At 43.7% G+C, this 14,496-nt stretch overlaps 1 protein-coding gene across 1 annotated transcript in view; it reads right to left on the minus strand.

Moving 5' to 3' along the window:
• NFX1 (nuclear transcription factor, X-box binding 1) overlaps positions 1-14,496 on the minus strand; it is a 185,617-nt gene that overhangs the window by 76,383 nt on the left and 94,738 nt on the right. The window contains exons 12-13 of the mRNA XM_030551651.1: positions 13,128-13,210; positions 9,973-10,081 (exon numbers count right to left, since the gene is read on the minus strand). Coding sequence (XP_030407511.1) covers positions 9,973-10,081; positions 13,128-13,210 — 192 coding nt within the window. The remainder of the gene's footprint in view (positions 1-9,972; positions 10,082-13,127; positions 13,211-14,496) is intronic.

The raw sequence follows: 14,496 nt of genomic DNA on the forward strand, positions 1-14,496 counted from the left end.
GCAAAGTAATGCATATTGGAAAACATAATCCCAATTATACACACAAAATGACAGGTTCTAAATTAGCTGTTACCACTCAAGAAAGAGGTCTTGGGAGTCATTACGGATAGTTCTCTGAAATCATCTGCTCAATGTGCAATGGCAGCCAAAAAAGCTAACAATGTTAGGAACCATTAGGAAAGGGATAGGTAATAAGACAGTAAATATCATAATGGCACTATATAAATCCATGGTATGAATATACCTTGAATACTGCATGCAGTTCTGGTCGCTCCATCTCAAAAAAGATACATTAGAAATGGAAAAAGTACAGAGAAGGGCAAAAAAAAATGTGGAGGTATGGAACAGATTTCATATGAGGAGAGATTATAGAGACAGGAATTTTTCATCTTGGAAAAAAAGCAACTAAGGAGAGATATGATAGAGGTCTATAAAATCATGAACGGTGTGGGGAAAGTGAATAAGGGAATGTTATTTACTCCTTCACATAATACAAGAACCAGGGCTCATCTAATGAAATTAATATGTGGTAGGTTTAAAACAAACAAAAGGAAGTACTTCTTCACACACTGCACAGTCAACCTGTGTAACTCATTGCCAGGGGATGTTAAGCTCAAAGCTATAACTGGCTTCAAAAAATAATTAGATAAGTTCATGGAGGATAAGTCCATCAATGGCTATTAGCCAAGATGGTCAGTGATGCAACCTATTGCTTTGGGTGTCCCTAAACCTCTAACTACCAGATGCTGTGACTGGATGACAGGGATGGATCACTTGATAATTGCCCTGTTCTGTTCATTCCCAATGAAGCATCTGGCATTGGCCACTGTTGGAAGAGAGAATACTGAGCTAGATGGAGCACTGATCCGGGAATTTGGCCTTTCTTATGTTCTTAAGGATGGTGGGTTGTGGAATGGACATATGCAACACATCTTGAACAACAACAGTTACGGAAATGTAGGTAACCATTTTTTTCTTTGAGTGATTGCAACATGTCCATTCCACCGTGGGGGACTCTCAAGCAGTTCAAGCTGGAGATGGGTTCAGAATCTATTTGAACAGGGATTGCAGGACCAGGCATTCAAATTTGGTATTGTCTCTAGAATAATGAGTGACGGCATAGTGGGAGGTAACTGTGTGGATTGAAGACCAGGATGCCACCTTGCAAATGTCCAGGATGGGCACCTGAGCGAGAAAGGCCGTGGAAGCTGCCTCTGATCTAGTTGAGAGAGTCACCACTTTAGATAGAGGTTCTGTATCCACAGAATCGTAGCACAGACATATACAGTCAGAAATCCCGGAGGAGATTATCTAGGTGGACACTGGATGGCCCATTACTCTTTCTGAAATTACTACAAATAGCTGTGAGGATGATCTGAATGGGCTAGTCCTATCCAGATAAAAAGCCTGGATCCGACTAATACTTCTAATATCTAGAGAATGGAGTTTCTCTTCCCACCTACTTGAATGAGGCTTTGGAAAGAAGGGTAGTAAGTAAATTTCTTGAAACCACTTTAGTCAGGAACTTTGGATAAGGTTGAAGGAAAACCTTATCTTTGAAGAATACTGTGTAGCGTGTTTCTGACACCAGGCAACACAGCTCTCCTACTCTCCAAGCCAAGGTAATCATGACCAAGAAAGCCACTTTCATAGATAGGTGTAACAGGGAGCAAGTTGCTAGTGGCTCAAAGGGGGGGAGCCATCAAACTTTGTCAGAACTAAACTGCAGAATTGGGCTACAGGTCTGCAGGTATAGTCCATCCAATCCCTTTAGAAATCCAACAGACATAGGGTTTGAAGAGAAAAGGGTTGAAGGTGGAAAGCTGAGATAGTCACCAGGTAGACTCTGACGGAATTAAAGGCCAGCCCTTGTTGCTTCAGGAACAGAACATATTCCAGGATATGTGGAATTGAAACTTGGGCAGGGTGGACATCTCTTTGCATAGACCAAATGGACAATTTCTTCCATTTTGCAAGGTAACTAGACCTGGTTGAAGGCTTCCTAGCATTCAGGAGAATTTCTTCTACTCTTTTAGAGCAACACCACTCAGAGGAAATCAGGCATGAAGCATCCACGCTAACAGGCCTATAGATTGGGACTGAGGAGGCAGCCGTTGTCCTGGGAGATGACATATGCATCTCTCAGGAGTGACGGAGGGGGTCTGACCAATTGGGCTAGTAGAGATGAAAACCAATATTGGCAAGACTACGCTGGGGCTGTTGGTATGATGTGAGTACCATCTTGCTTGACCTTGGACATGACCTTGTAGCTGAACTGCAGGGGAGGGATACAGCAGGGCTTTGGACCAGTTTAGGAGGAAATTATCCCACCCAGAAACAAAACAAGATATTTTTTGTTTTCATTTGTTGCAAACAGGTCCAGTAGGGGAGTACTCCACTATTGGAAAATGGCCTTGGACACATCTGGATGAAGGGACCATTTGGTGGCCTGCAAACAAACAATCTGCTTGCATGGTCTGTCAGAGTGTTTTGAATCCCTGGATGATAAGCCACTTTGAGGCTGATGCAAAAGTTCCAAACAAGACTGCCTCTTAGCATAACTTCATTGACCAGGATCCTCGTCCATTTACATGAAACATGGCTGCTGTGTTGTCAGTAGGTATTAAAGCTCTGCTCTGTGATATGTGGGAAGAATGCCATGCAAGCCAAACAACTGACCCTGAGTTCTCTAATATTTATATGGAGACTTAGGAAGACAAAAGCTCCAGAGTTAGACAGGGACCTAAGTGAGATCCCCAACCTAGAGCCAATGAGTGTCTGCTGAGGAGGAGCAAAGGGAACTCCTGTGCTAGCATTTGATGGGTCTATCGTTCAGTCCATGGAGGACAAGACTCAAGCAGGTATCTCAACCACCCTATCCATATGATGGTGGGCTGGAGAGTATACTGAGGAGAGCTAACCCCATAATTCCCTGAAGTGCAGTCCTGCGTGCCGAACCATGAGCCCTAGAAGTTTGAGCACTTTCAAACTGTAGTGAGAGAATGAGCAATTTAGAACTAGTACAATGAGCTGCATTCAGGACCGGCTCTAGGCACCAGCAAAGCAAGCACATGCTTGGGGCAGCACAATTCCGGGGGTGGCATTCTGGCCATTTTTTTCTTTTTTTTCTTTTTTTGCTTGGGGCAGCAAAAAACCTAGAGCTGGCCCTGGCTGCATTGCTTGGTGTCACGGAGTCACAGGGGTGATGCTCTGGAACTACTCCAAAGTCAGTCAGAACTCTGGGGGAGCATGCCTCCTCTCTCTAAGCTTACTGTCTCCAGGGCAAGAAGCTTACACAGCTTAGACTTTCCTGGGTCTGACCTTGGAGCATTCAGTATCCCATTCCACACTGTGCGCTTCCCGCAGCAAGTCCACCTGGGCGGAGCTCCTGGAGAAGCTAGGTGGCCCTGCACCCCAACTCCATGACAGACATGTCTCTCAGCCAATCCAGTAAAACAGAAGGTTTATTAGTTGACAGGAACACAGTGCAGAACAAAACTTGTTGGCACAGAAATCAGTGATTTTCATCCAAGTCCATATTTGAGGGGAGGGACCCCAAGGCCAGGGCTCCAGTCCTCCCCCTGCACCCAAGCCAGCCGAGACTGACTCCCTGCCAATTGCCTGGCTCACTGCTCCTCCTCCAGCCTTTGTCTTGCTTCCCGGGCCAAGACTCACCTGGTTGCATCCCCGTCCTGGGTCTCAGGTTAAAAGGGGTGGCCATAGCATCTGTGCAGGCAGCTGGAGCAGCCCCCGCGAAAGTCACACACCCTTATTCCCACCACCTAAACATTGATGCAATACACAGGGAAACTGAGGAACACACAGCATTGATGCAAAAGAGTAAGACTCACATACAACATAACAAAGAAAAATCACCACTTTGTCACACTTGGACCTCTTTTGTGGCAGGAATGCACTCACCAGTGTGGTGTCCAGGACTGTCCCAATGAATTCTTGTTGAGAGTAGAGTCAGTATAGACTTTTCTGTGCTAATCAGGAGTCCTAGTGTGGGGAAGGCTGACTGGATAGCAGCCTTGCTGGAGAGTACTTGGGACCTGTACTGGCCTCTCAATAGCTAGTCATCCAAGTAAGACAACACATGGATTCCTTACTTGAGCAAGGATAAATGGGAGAACTGTGAGCTGGTGGTAGGATTCATTGACCATGAATCTGAGGAAATTTCTTTGCTGTGATGAATTGCCCCATGAAAGTAAGCGTCCCTTAAGTCAAGAGATCATAGAATATCAAGGTTGGAAGGAACCTCAAGAGGTCATCTAGTCCAACCCCCTGCTCAAAGCAGGACCAATCCCTAGACAGATTTTTGCCCTGGATCCCTAAATGGCCCCCTCAAGGACTGAACTCACAACCCTGGGCTTAGCAGGCCAATGCTCAAACCACTGAGCTATCCCTCCCCCTATATCAAGAGCAGCGAACCAGTCCCCAGTCTGTAAGGAAAGGATTTCAGAAGTAAGAGTAATCATCAAGAATTTTTTCTTCAGAAACTTGTTTAGTTGCTTTAGATCAGTGGTCCTCAAACTTAATTGATTGGGCCTCTCTTCTTTGTGTCTGTAGTTGTTAACATCTCTCCCTTCCCCCAAGTACATATACCGCACCACTCAGTTCTGAAGGCAGTACTGGCCAGCAGCAGTACAGAAGGGTGGCAATGTGAAAAAGGATATGCGCCAATATCGCTTTTCACAGCAGACTTAGAAGTAAAGGAGAGAATGTGAAAAGTGATATTTGTCATCACTTTTCATAGCAGACTTAGTGCTCCATTGTCACCCTTACTTCTGCGCTGTTGCTGCCAGCTTGGGGCTGATGTCAGGGGAAGAAAGAGAGAAAGAAAAGGGGAAAAAAAAAAAAAGCACACAGGTCATGCATGCCCTGACACATTCCTGCGCCTCCCCTGGGAGTCCACCCCATAGTTTGAAAACAGCTATTTTAGATCTAAAATAAGTCTGAGACCCTCCTTTGCTGTCAGGATTTGGAAGCATCAGGAATACAATCTTCTTCCTTGGAAAGGCAGGGGAACTTCCTCTACGACCCCAACAAGGAGGAAAGACTGAATATCACACTCTTGTGAGTGTGATTCTGAAGAGGAACAGGGAAGAGGAGTGTGAAGTGGAGACAGATGTAAAGGATGTATCCCTGTATCACTGTGCTTAGGACCCACTGGTGACATGGGACCAAACACTTAGGAAGTGGGATAGGTGGTTGACTGGTTCATGAGTCTCAGTTGTAACTCTCCTGTGAAAAATATTCCAACCAAAGAGGTCCAGCTTTCCTGGTTCTTTCCCTGTTTGCAGCAGACACTATCAGGGAACCAGGTGGTTGTAAAAATATTCATATCTCTAAGAAGGGACATATCTCCTTTCTGCCCTTTTAACAGTGAGAGGAAGGGAAAATGGGGTATGCCATAAGATTTTGATGGACTCTATGAGAGCTTCATTTATAGGGAGAACTACCTTAGAGGGCCCCACAAAGGTCAAAATGTCCACTAATCTGTGCAACTTTTCTTACACCTCCTCTGGTTGGATATGCAGAGCCACAACCATCCTTTTTATTAAGTCCTGGTCAGCCCAGAAATCATCTGAAGGGGGCGAGGTAGACTCCTCAAGTACTGCCTCATCTGGTGATGAAGAGAAAGAGACCAATGGATGTTGAAGAAGATCCTTATCTAAAAAGAATTGGATAGGAGAATCCTAAGTAAGCAATTCCCCTTGCATGGTACAGGTCCCAGCAAAGGGGAAATGGGGACCATGCTGTAGATGCTTCTGGTGCCTACTCAATGTGGCAGGACAGAAAGGGAGTAGGGATGTTGTAGAGCATGTGGGGAAGCCTTATGGACTCCAGAAGAGACAGTTAGCATGGTGGTGGCACCCTTATATACATTGGCCGTTGGTCCTTGGGCTGAGATCTGGAGCAAGGTGGGTAGACACTCCACTGGGTTTGGAGGCATGTTGCTGAGAGTCACAGTCCTGCATAGCACTTGCATGACAATGTCCCCTATGTGTATTTTCCAACCCCAAAATGATTTACCACTGGCCACTAGCGATCTAATGTTGTAATCTGCCCCTCATTAGCTTCCTCACTGTCAATGCGGTTCTCACTCTTGTGTCCCTATGGTGGAGGGCTGGGGCAAGATTGACATACGGATCCAGGAATTTGGCCTTTCGCATCCAAAAGCTCTGCAGCTACTGCTAGTCATTGTGAATCTGCATTATGATGTGACCCTACCAGTCAGTATTTGTTTCTCGGGCCCAGAAGCAGCACTTCACCACGTGCAGCTGCTCCATGAATAGCAACCATCAATTTGAATTGTTTTTTGCTATGTCCCTTAAACTGTCCTCAAACAAATCGTCATATACCCCATTGCTGTGGTACTTCCTGAGGGTCTTCAAATACAGAAATGTGTGTCTTGTATTTGCAACATTCATAAGAACACTGTTCATAAGAATACTGCAGAGCTGTGTGTCAGAGGATGAACACTGAAAAATGTCACGTAGGTTTGTGGATTTTAATAAAAAGGCATGAAAATTATGGGCCATGGATGGCATTATGGGATGGAGAAAGCTACATTTTGGGAACCTGACCCCTAAGTCCCAGACATCCTGGCACGACTCATTTCTACTCCACAACACATTGCGAAAATTTTGCAAAAGGCATTAGGCAAGAAGACAATGCATACCTACCTGTGCTGCACTGCACTTTGCATCGACACAAGCACTCCTGGTAAGTACATCTAGTGACAATGCAAGCAACCAAGTATGCATGTGCCCAAGGGATATGCAAAACTTCTGCTGCTGTATGCCAACATGACTTGGGTCAACCAAAGTTTTTAGTGTAGACATAGCCTCAGTAACAGAGGTCTATCCTGTGGTGTATAGGGTCTGATTCTGCTGATAACCCATGTTGTATGGCTCCACATCAATAAACTCTTTTTTAAAAATCAAGAAGGTTACACACAAAAAAGCCCTACGCTAAAAGAACATTATAAAGGTTGCAAAGTCAAGCACTCAGAAGTTAGGATATGCCAGAATTAACACTGCCTGCACAACATTAATTTGTCCCACTGATGTGCATGTATTATGACACAGTTTTTAATTACATGATCAGGTGCTATTTTTTCCCCAGGATCCCTACTCATAGTGCACAGGATTTACAGTGCTCAGGGAATGAATCGGGGTTATTCAGTGAATAAAGCTGTTGACCTGCATCATTTGTTGCAGAAGTTGAAAGGTGTATATGAACAAGGGAGGGAACTGCTGGAAGAGAAATAATGGTCTTGTGTTTTAGACAAATGATAATGCTGCCCTGGAGATTTGGATTCTATCCCCGTCTCATTATTTAAATGACAATTTATTTTTTCCACATGAATGAGTAATATAAAAAGAAATACTGAGTAAGTACCCATTCAGTGAGCACTATTCATTCTGTAAAGTGAATGAGGCAGGGATCCTGTGGACTAAATAGTAGGTTATCAGGTAATGACCAACCATATATCATAATGGATATGTATAAAGAGACCAAATTAAGGTTGCATGGGCAACCTTTACTCAGGAATTTCCTAACCTTTGAGTGCCTTACTTTGCAACCCTAATATTCTTTAAATGTAGGGTTTTTTTTCATATACGTAACGTTATATATAAACAGGCAAAGTTAAAATTAATTCCTTTGTGCACAATACTTTGGAAGCTTCATCAAAGAGGACACCACACAAATCTGTCATATAAAGGACACTCAGCGGCAAATGTGGGAAGGTATCATGCATCAGGAAAGATTACAGTTTAAGGAAACAAGAGGAGGACTATTATAAGTAAGGATACGATTCTGTCATGGATGTCATGGATTTCATGTTTCTGGGACCTCCATGACTTCTTCTAGGACAGGGCTGGAGCAGGGGTGAGCCCCGGGGTCTAGTGGAGCAGCAGCCCCAGGGCTGAAGCAGTGGCTGGGTCAGCACCCTGGGACCGCCAAAGCAGTGGCCGGGGTTAGGTCAGCCCCTGCCACAGGAGCAACAGAAGGGCTGGAGCAACTGCAAGCTCCCAGCCCTGCTCTGACTATTTGTCTTTTTCCTCCCACCCCTGCCTCCCCTCACCAGAGTATTTTTAGTAAAAGTCAAGCACAGGTTGTGGTCTTCCATCAATTTTTGTTTATTGCCTGTGACCAGTCCTGACTTATTAAAAATACCTGTGACAGACTCTTAACCTTAACAAAAAGAAAGAAAAGGAAGGATTGTGCGCTAAACAAATATTTGTGAGGAAACTATTAGCAAAGGAAAAACATATTCACACTTTACAAAGAAGCAATGCGCTTATCTCAAATTTGTCCTTTGTTTTTAGATCTAAGGATAAACTTAAATGAAGTGAGAAAGAAAATAGCTGCCAGTAAGTAGTTAAAGCACCGTCAATGAAGACATAGGATTAAAAGAGATTACATTATACTCCGATGAACAGTTAAGAGGATACATGGCCAAATTGAAGGATGTGACCCGCATGATCTTTCCCCTCCCACCCTAACGTCTATAATTTCAATTTGTAAGCAATAATGATAAGTTAAAGATCTTTTGGTCCAGAACAATTTCACACAATGCAGCCAAGAGAAGACGAGCACCACCATTACCAGGAGGCGTTGGAGATGAATTGGCCATGTGCTTCGGATGGAAACTGATTCCATCACCAGAACAGCAATAAGATGGAACCTTGAAGGCAAACGAAAACGTGGTCCCCCAAAAACAACATGACGAAGAAATGTGGAAGCAGAGCTGAAAAACCTGGGGCACGGCTGAGAACCACTGAAAGACTTGCCAGAAATAGACGAGCTTCATCCTTGCCCTAAATGCCAGAGGCGTAATGGGTACTAACTAACTAACCAAAGATTCATTTCTGCAGCAAAATGCATTTAAACACAGAAAGATGGAGACTGGGTTAATCGGGGACAAGGAATAAAATGAAAACTCTGTGTATGGCTACACTATGGAGATTACACCAGGATAGCTATGTTGGCATAGCTATTCATACATTACTTTGCAACAGAGACAGCCTACAATGACAGAAAAGGTTCTTCTGTCTATGTGGAACATCACCTCCTTGGATGTTAGTAGCTACATGGATGGAAGAAGCTGCATCTACACTGGGGGTTAGGTCAGCATAACTATGTCAGTCATGGGTGTGGGGTTTTTTCACACCCCCAACTGACACTTATTTATGTTGATCTAATCATCAAACCGCAACACATACAAAACATGTCTGAATCTGTATATTTTAGTAATCACCAAAAATTGTTACTATTTGATGGCTGAGTGTTGGTCTCAGTGCAGCATCAGTGGACAGGTGTTGACTCCACAGACGTTTCCATAATTCAACATCTGAGCAGAGAGCCCAAAAATCTCCAAGGCATGGAGATGACATAAGTTCCATTCCTGTAGGTGGTCCCACTAGGCTGGACTTAAAAGAATACAATTGGGCCAGTATGGAAAAATTTATATAGAGTCTGGTTCCGCGGCTAAACGAAGCCAGTCTGCAACATTTTCAATTTGAGACCTTTTAAAATAAATTTAGTGCTTGTGAAAAAAAACTGATGAAACACAACTGGGACCTTAATTCTTATGAAGAACTGCTTGTGTCTGTGAAGTTAATCTTGTTCCTAAGTGACTGCAGGATCAGGGCCTTAAACTGTATGTAAATTTTACTGAAATTATTTTTTTTTAAATATAAATCCTGTAGTGAAATTATTAAATCTAACAAATAAAGTAAGTCCATCTAATTCAATTATACAATTTCGTTACTCATGGCAAAATATGGCAATCACGATCATCTTCATAATTGAGCATCTGAATTTTTATTATAGAAAAATAACGCACTTTCAATAACACACCTAATCAGAGAATAAACCTATTAAAGGATCAGCATTTAAAATGTCTACAGTGCACTAATCTTCTAAAGATGAATATATGTACTGTAGTATACTCACTTGTCTGCCAGCATGTTTGACAGTTGCCGCGGTGACAAGGTTCTTCACATCTATGAAGGCTACAATTGAGTTTGCGTCCACAAACCAAGGGACACTTATGTTCTTTGTCCTGGAAAAAATATTTATGAAAAATTACTACATTATCAATGCTTTTCCCCCTCTAAAATGCCCCCAAAAATGGCAAAACATGATTAAAATCCACTACTGGCCATGGCCCAAGGATAGAACAAATTAACAGTCGTTAAGATTCTTTTCACATCACATGCTGAGCATCTGTGATAAAGTTGGCATTTTCTGCAATATTTTTATGAAGACTATGTATACCTCAGTCTCCCCATATACTGTAGCATTACCTAGTTTGGGTGGTGGTGGTGATGGGAAGGTCTGTATACTCTCAGGGCAGGCTAAAGACAAAGGTGTGAGAAGCACCTTTGGCTTTAGGCTGCTGGTCAGCAGCATAGCTGTCTGGGACTAATTGGGCCTTAATCCCCCCCATGTCAGTGGAGAAACCACGAAGCAAATCACTGGGATATTGAAACCTGGCAACCAATGACCACAGATTGTCCCTCTTCTCTGCAGGAAGACAAGAAGCATTTCCCCCGTTCAGGAACAAAGGATGGTGGCAGTGTGAGATGGAAGTTAAGGGCTAGAGGGCGAAGATCTCCCCGCAAATGCAGCCATGCAGGGGGAAGAGCAAGTCCGGTCCCTCCCTAGCGTGGCTGGACACTCCCAGCAGCACAGGGGAGATCAGCAGCACAGGGGAGCAGCACTCAGGGGAGATCAGACCCACCCACCTCCACGAACCTCCTGCAGCTGTAGGAAGCTCCATGGGTGCTGCCTTCAGAGCCTAGCTCTGAATGCAGTGCAGAAATGAGGATGGCAATTCCGTGACCCCCCTACAACAGCTTTGCAATCTCTCTAGAACCCTCTTTTGGGTCTGGACCCTCATGGTTACAACACCGTGAAATTTCAGATATAAAAATGTGAAAACGTGAAACTGACCAGAATGGACCATGAATTTGGTAGGGCCTTATTCATTTTTCTCTGCTAACCAAGGTCTTCCTATGCTGCATTCTAGTCGACAAATAAACCCCTACAGTTTGACAACACTTGCTGAGTGTCACTGCAGATGCTGGTGGAGGTGCATTGCTCTCTAAGATTGTACAAGTCTCCCTTAGGGGTCTGTCTCAGTGGGACTCAATGAAAGGAGCTCTTGGTGTGAAAGCCCAGAGGTCCAGTCTAAGGAGGCAGAAAACCACATGGCTTACCCTGGAGGAAGAGTGAGACCCCAAGGGGGTCTGGCACACTGAAAGGATCCTTCCTGAGACTACTCCAAAGCTGGGGGTCACAGCACCAATCCTGTAGATCTATGACAGTATCTCATTCTTCAACTGGAATTTTATCAACTTAGGACTAGTATACACCAAGTTGTGTGCTGGTATAGGATTTGTATTTGGTAAGGGGTGTGATTTTTTTTTTTAACCAAAGTTATTTTATACAGCCCCTAGCATGGTCACAGTTAAATTGATATACAGATGCGTTATACTACTATAGTTTACTCCGCTATACTGGTATAAAGCACATTTATACTGGTATAATTGTATCCATACTAAATGGTTGTACTGCTTTAAGTATACTAGTATAGTTAAAGTGGTACAGCTTGTGTGTTGATAGCTCTTAGTTCAGTGGTTCTCAACCTATTTTCATATATGTGGTCCACAATGTGTTATCTGGGCTGCAGGTTGAGAACCACAGCGCACCTCCCCAAACTCCCTCACAGACCCTTATGCCCAGCAACCCCACTCAGAGACCCTCCAGAAAGCAGGGCCAGGCAGCCGAGCCCCCGGAGCCGGCCCCGTGGTGGTCAGGCAGCAGTGCAGCCAGGCCTGCAGGGGCCGGGCAGCATGGCAGCTAGGACCCCAGCCCTAGGGGCTTTAGCACACAGCTGGGCCACAGCTGTGTGCTAATTGGGCTGCATGTGACCTGCGTGCCACGGGTTGAAAACAACTGTCTTAGTTACACAATCACACTTGGGTGCACAGCATTAATCCTAAAGACTTTTTGAACAAAGTGTAAGGATGAATATTTTACATTACAAAACAGAGAATCTACATCTTGGGAGCATTTTCACATACTATTTTTAAAAAAAAAATAAGTACAGATGTAGCATTTTATACTGAACCATTTCTTAGCCCTGGTCTACACTACGGTGTTAGGTCGAATTTAGCCGCAATTTTAAAATGACCGCATCCACACAACCAACCCCATTTCGTTGACTTAAAGGGCTCTTAAAATTGACTTCTGTAACTCCTGCCTGGCGAGGGGAGTAGTGCTAAAATCGACCTTGCTGGGTCAGATCTGGGGTAGTGCTGATGCAAATTGACAGTATTAGCCTCTGGGAGCTATCCCAGAGTGCTCCATTGTGGCCGCTCTGGACAGCGCTTTGAATTCTGATGCACTAGCTAGGTACACAGGAAAAGCCTTGGGAACTTTTGAATTTCATTTCCTGTTTGGTCAGTGTGGCGAGCTCAGCTGCACTCAGCAGCACAGGTGACCATGCAATCCCAGAATCGCAAACGAGCTCCAGCATGGACCGAAAGGGACACACTGGATCTGATTGCTGTATGGGGAGAAGAATCTGTGCAGGCAGAACTCTGATCCAAAAGAAGAAATGCAAATATATTTGCCAAAATCTCACAGGGCATGTTGGACAGAGGCTACACCAGGGACACACAGCAGCGCCGTGTTAACGTTAAGGAGCTCAGGCATGCCTGCCAAAAGACAAAGGAGGCAAAAGGTCGCTCCAGGTCAGAGCCCCACACGTGCAACTTCTATGAATAGCTGAATGGCATTCTAGGTGGGGGCCCACCACTATCGAACCTGTGACAATGTTTTTGCCCCATCAGGTATTGGGAGCTTAACTCAGAATTCCAATGGGCAGCGGAGACTGCGGGAATTGTGGTATAGCTACCCACAGTGCACTGCTCTGTAGGTCGATGCTTGCCAAGGTAGTGAGGATGAACTTCGGTGACTTAATGCGCTTAGTGTGGACATACGCAATCGACTGTATAAAATCGATTTCTAAAAATCAACTTCTATACTATCGACCTAATTTCATAGTGCAGACATACCTTACACTGTATAAATGAACTTACCACACAGCAAATTTCATTACACTTGTGTCGTCCACATGACCGTTTCTTGTTACATCGCTTGTCACACATAAATGTAATATCAGCTGTTCAAATAGAAAAAATGTGTTTATTATTTAAATATTCAGCTTTTGACTACATATTATATGATTGCGATAAGTAAATGTGTGTAGCAAGACCACATTAAAATTCATATGAAATGAAGAAAATAGGGTACATTCTTACAGGTGCAGCACAAATCACTGTATAGAGAGGCTATTATAATGAGGATTTATAATGTGACACCGGACCAAACTGTCTTTTATAATTCTTTTGAAGCATAAGCCTGGTGGTTGTATTTTGGCTTCTTGCTTAATAGCCTCAATATTAAAATGACCACCACTAGTCTTTAACTAAGGGGAATGATCCTGGTAAGAAAATACCACCAACATTTGATTTTTAGACCATTCAAATTGGTGACAGATTGTAAACTGACAATATACTGATTAAATGCTCTGAGCAAAAAGTCCCTGTAAATGGCAGGTTACAAGAGAAGTGGAGTCACTTGTGAGGTACTTCCAATGTGGGCTGACGCTGTTGCATTTCAGTTTACATTCAAATACCTACAGCAGTACCTAAGCATGCCTGCAGAATAGTGACAAGTACTGATAAAAGCATAATTTGGAAGTTTATAACAACATACTTAGAACTACTTAAACACATTAAGAAAGTGGTTCATGAAACAGCTAATGGATTTTAAAAATCTGAAAATTTGACCATCTTTATGTTGCTACATAAAGTAGGGAATATTAGTTACCGGTGACACTGCTGTAGTCTCCTCAACTCCCATCCTACAACACTGAATTCAAAGACAGTGTTATGGTGACACCTACTGGAAGCAGGGAGGCAAAGAATTCTAAAACCTTGCCCCTGATTCCGTAAGTCTCAGTTACAACTGCATCCCATCAGGAAGAGAACTTCCAGATCTACAGAGAAGGAAAAAGTATGAAAGACAGAAAGAAATAAAACAAGCAGCAAAACAACACCCAAAGGGGAGGTGGATGAGATATAGTACAGAAGAGGAAAAGACAGAATTACTGGTAATTTCCCCCTTTGTTGTATGTCTTTCTCTTCCATCCTACAACACTGGATTAAGGCACAAAAAGAAGATGTAGCAAGCAGTAACCAAGGAGGTGGGACTACCTTAACATGCCACTATCAGGTCCTTGCAGCCAAAAGGAGGTATCCTGAGAAGTGGAGATACCTAACTGATGACAATTTATAAAGGAGTGAGGAGATGACCATGCTGCTGTCTTACCTTGTTCACGAAAGCTTCAGCATGTTCACTGCTCATGAAGATTTCTCTAGCTACATGGAATCTGACAAGTTTATC

Source organism: Gopherus evgoodei, chromosome 2 (genome assembly GCF_007399415.2).
Source record: "Gopherus evgoodei ecotype Sinaloan lineage chromosome 2, rGopEvg1_v1.p, whole genome shotgun sequence".
Taxonomy (NCBI): Eukaryota; Metazoa; Chordata; order Testudines; family Testudinidae; genus Gopherus; species Gopherus evgoodei.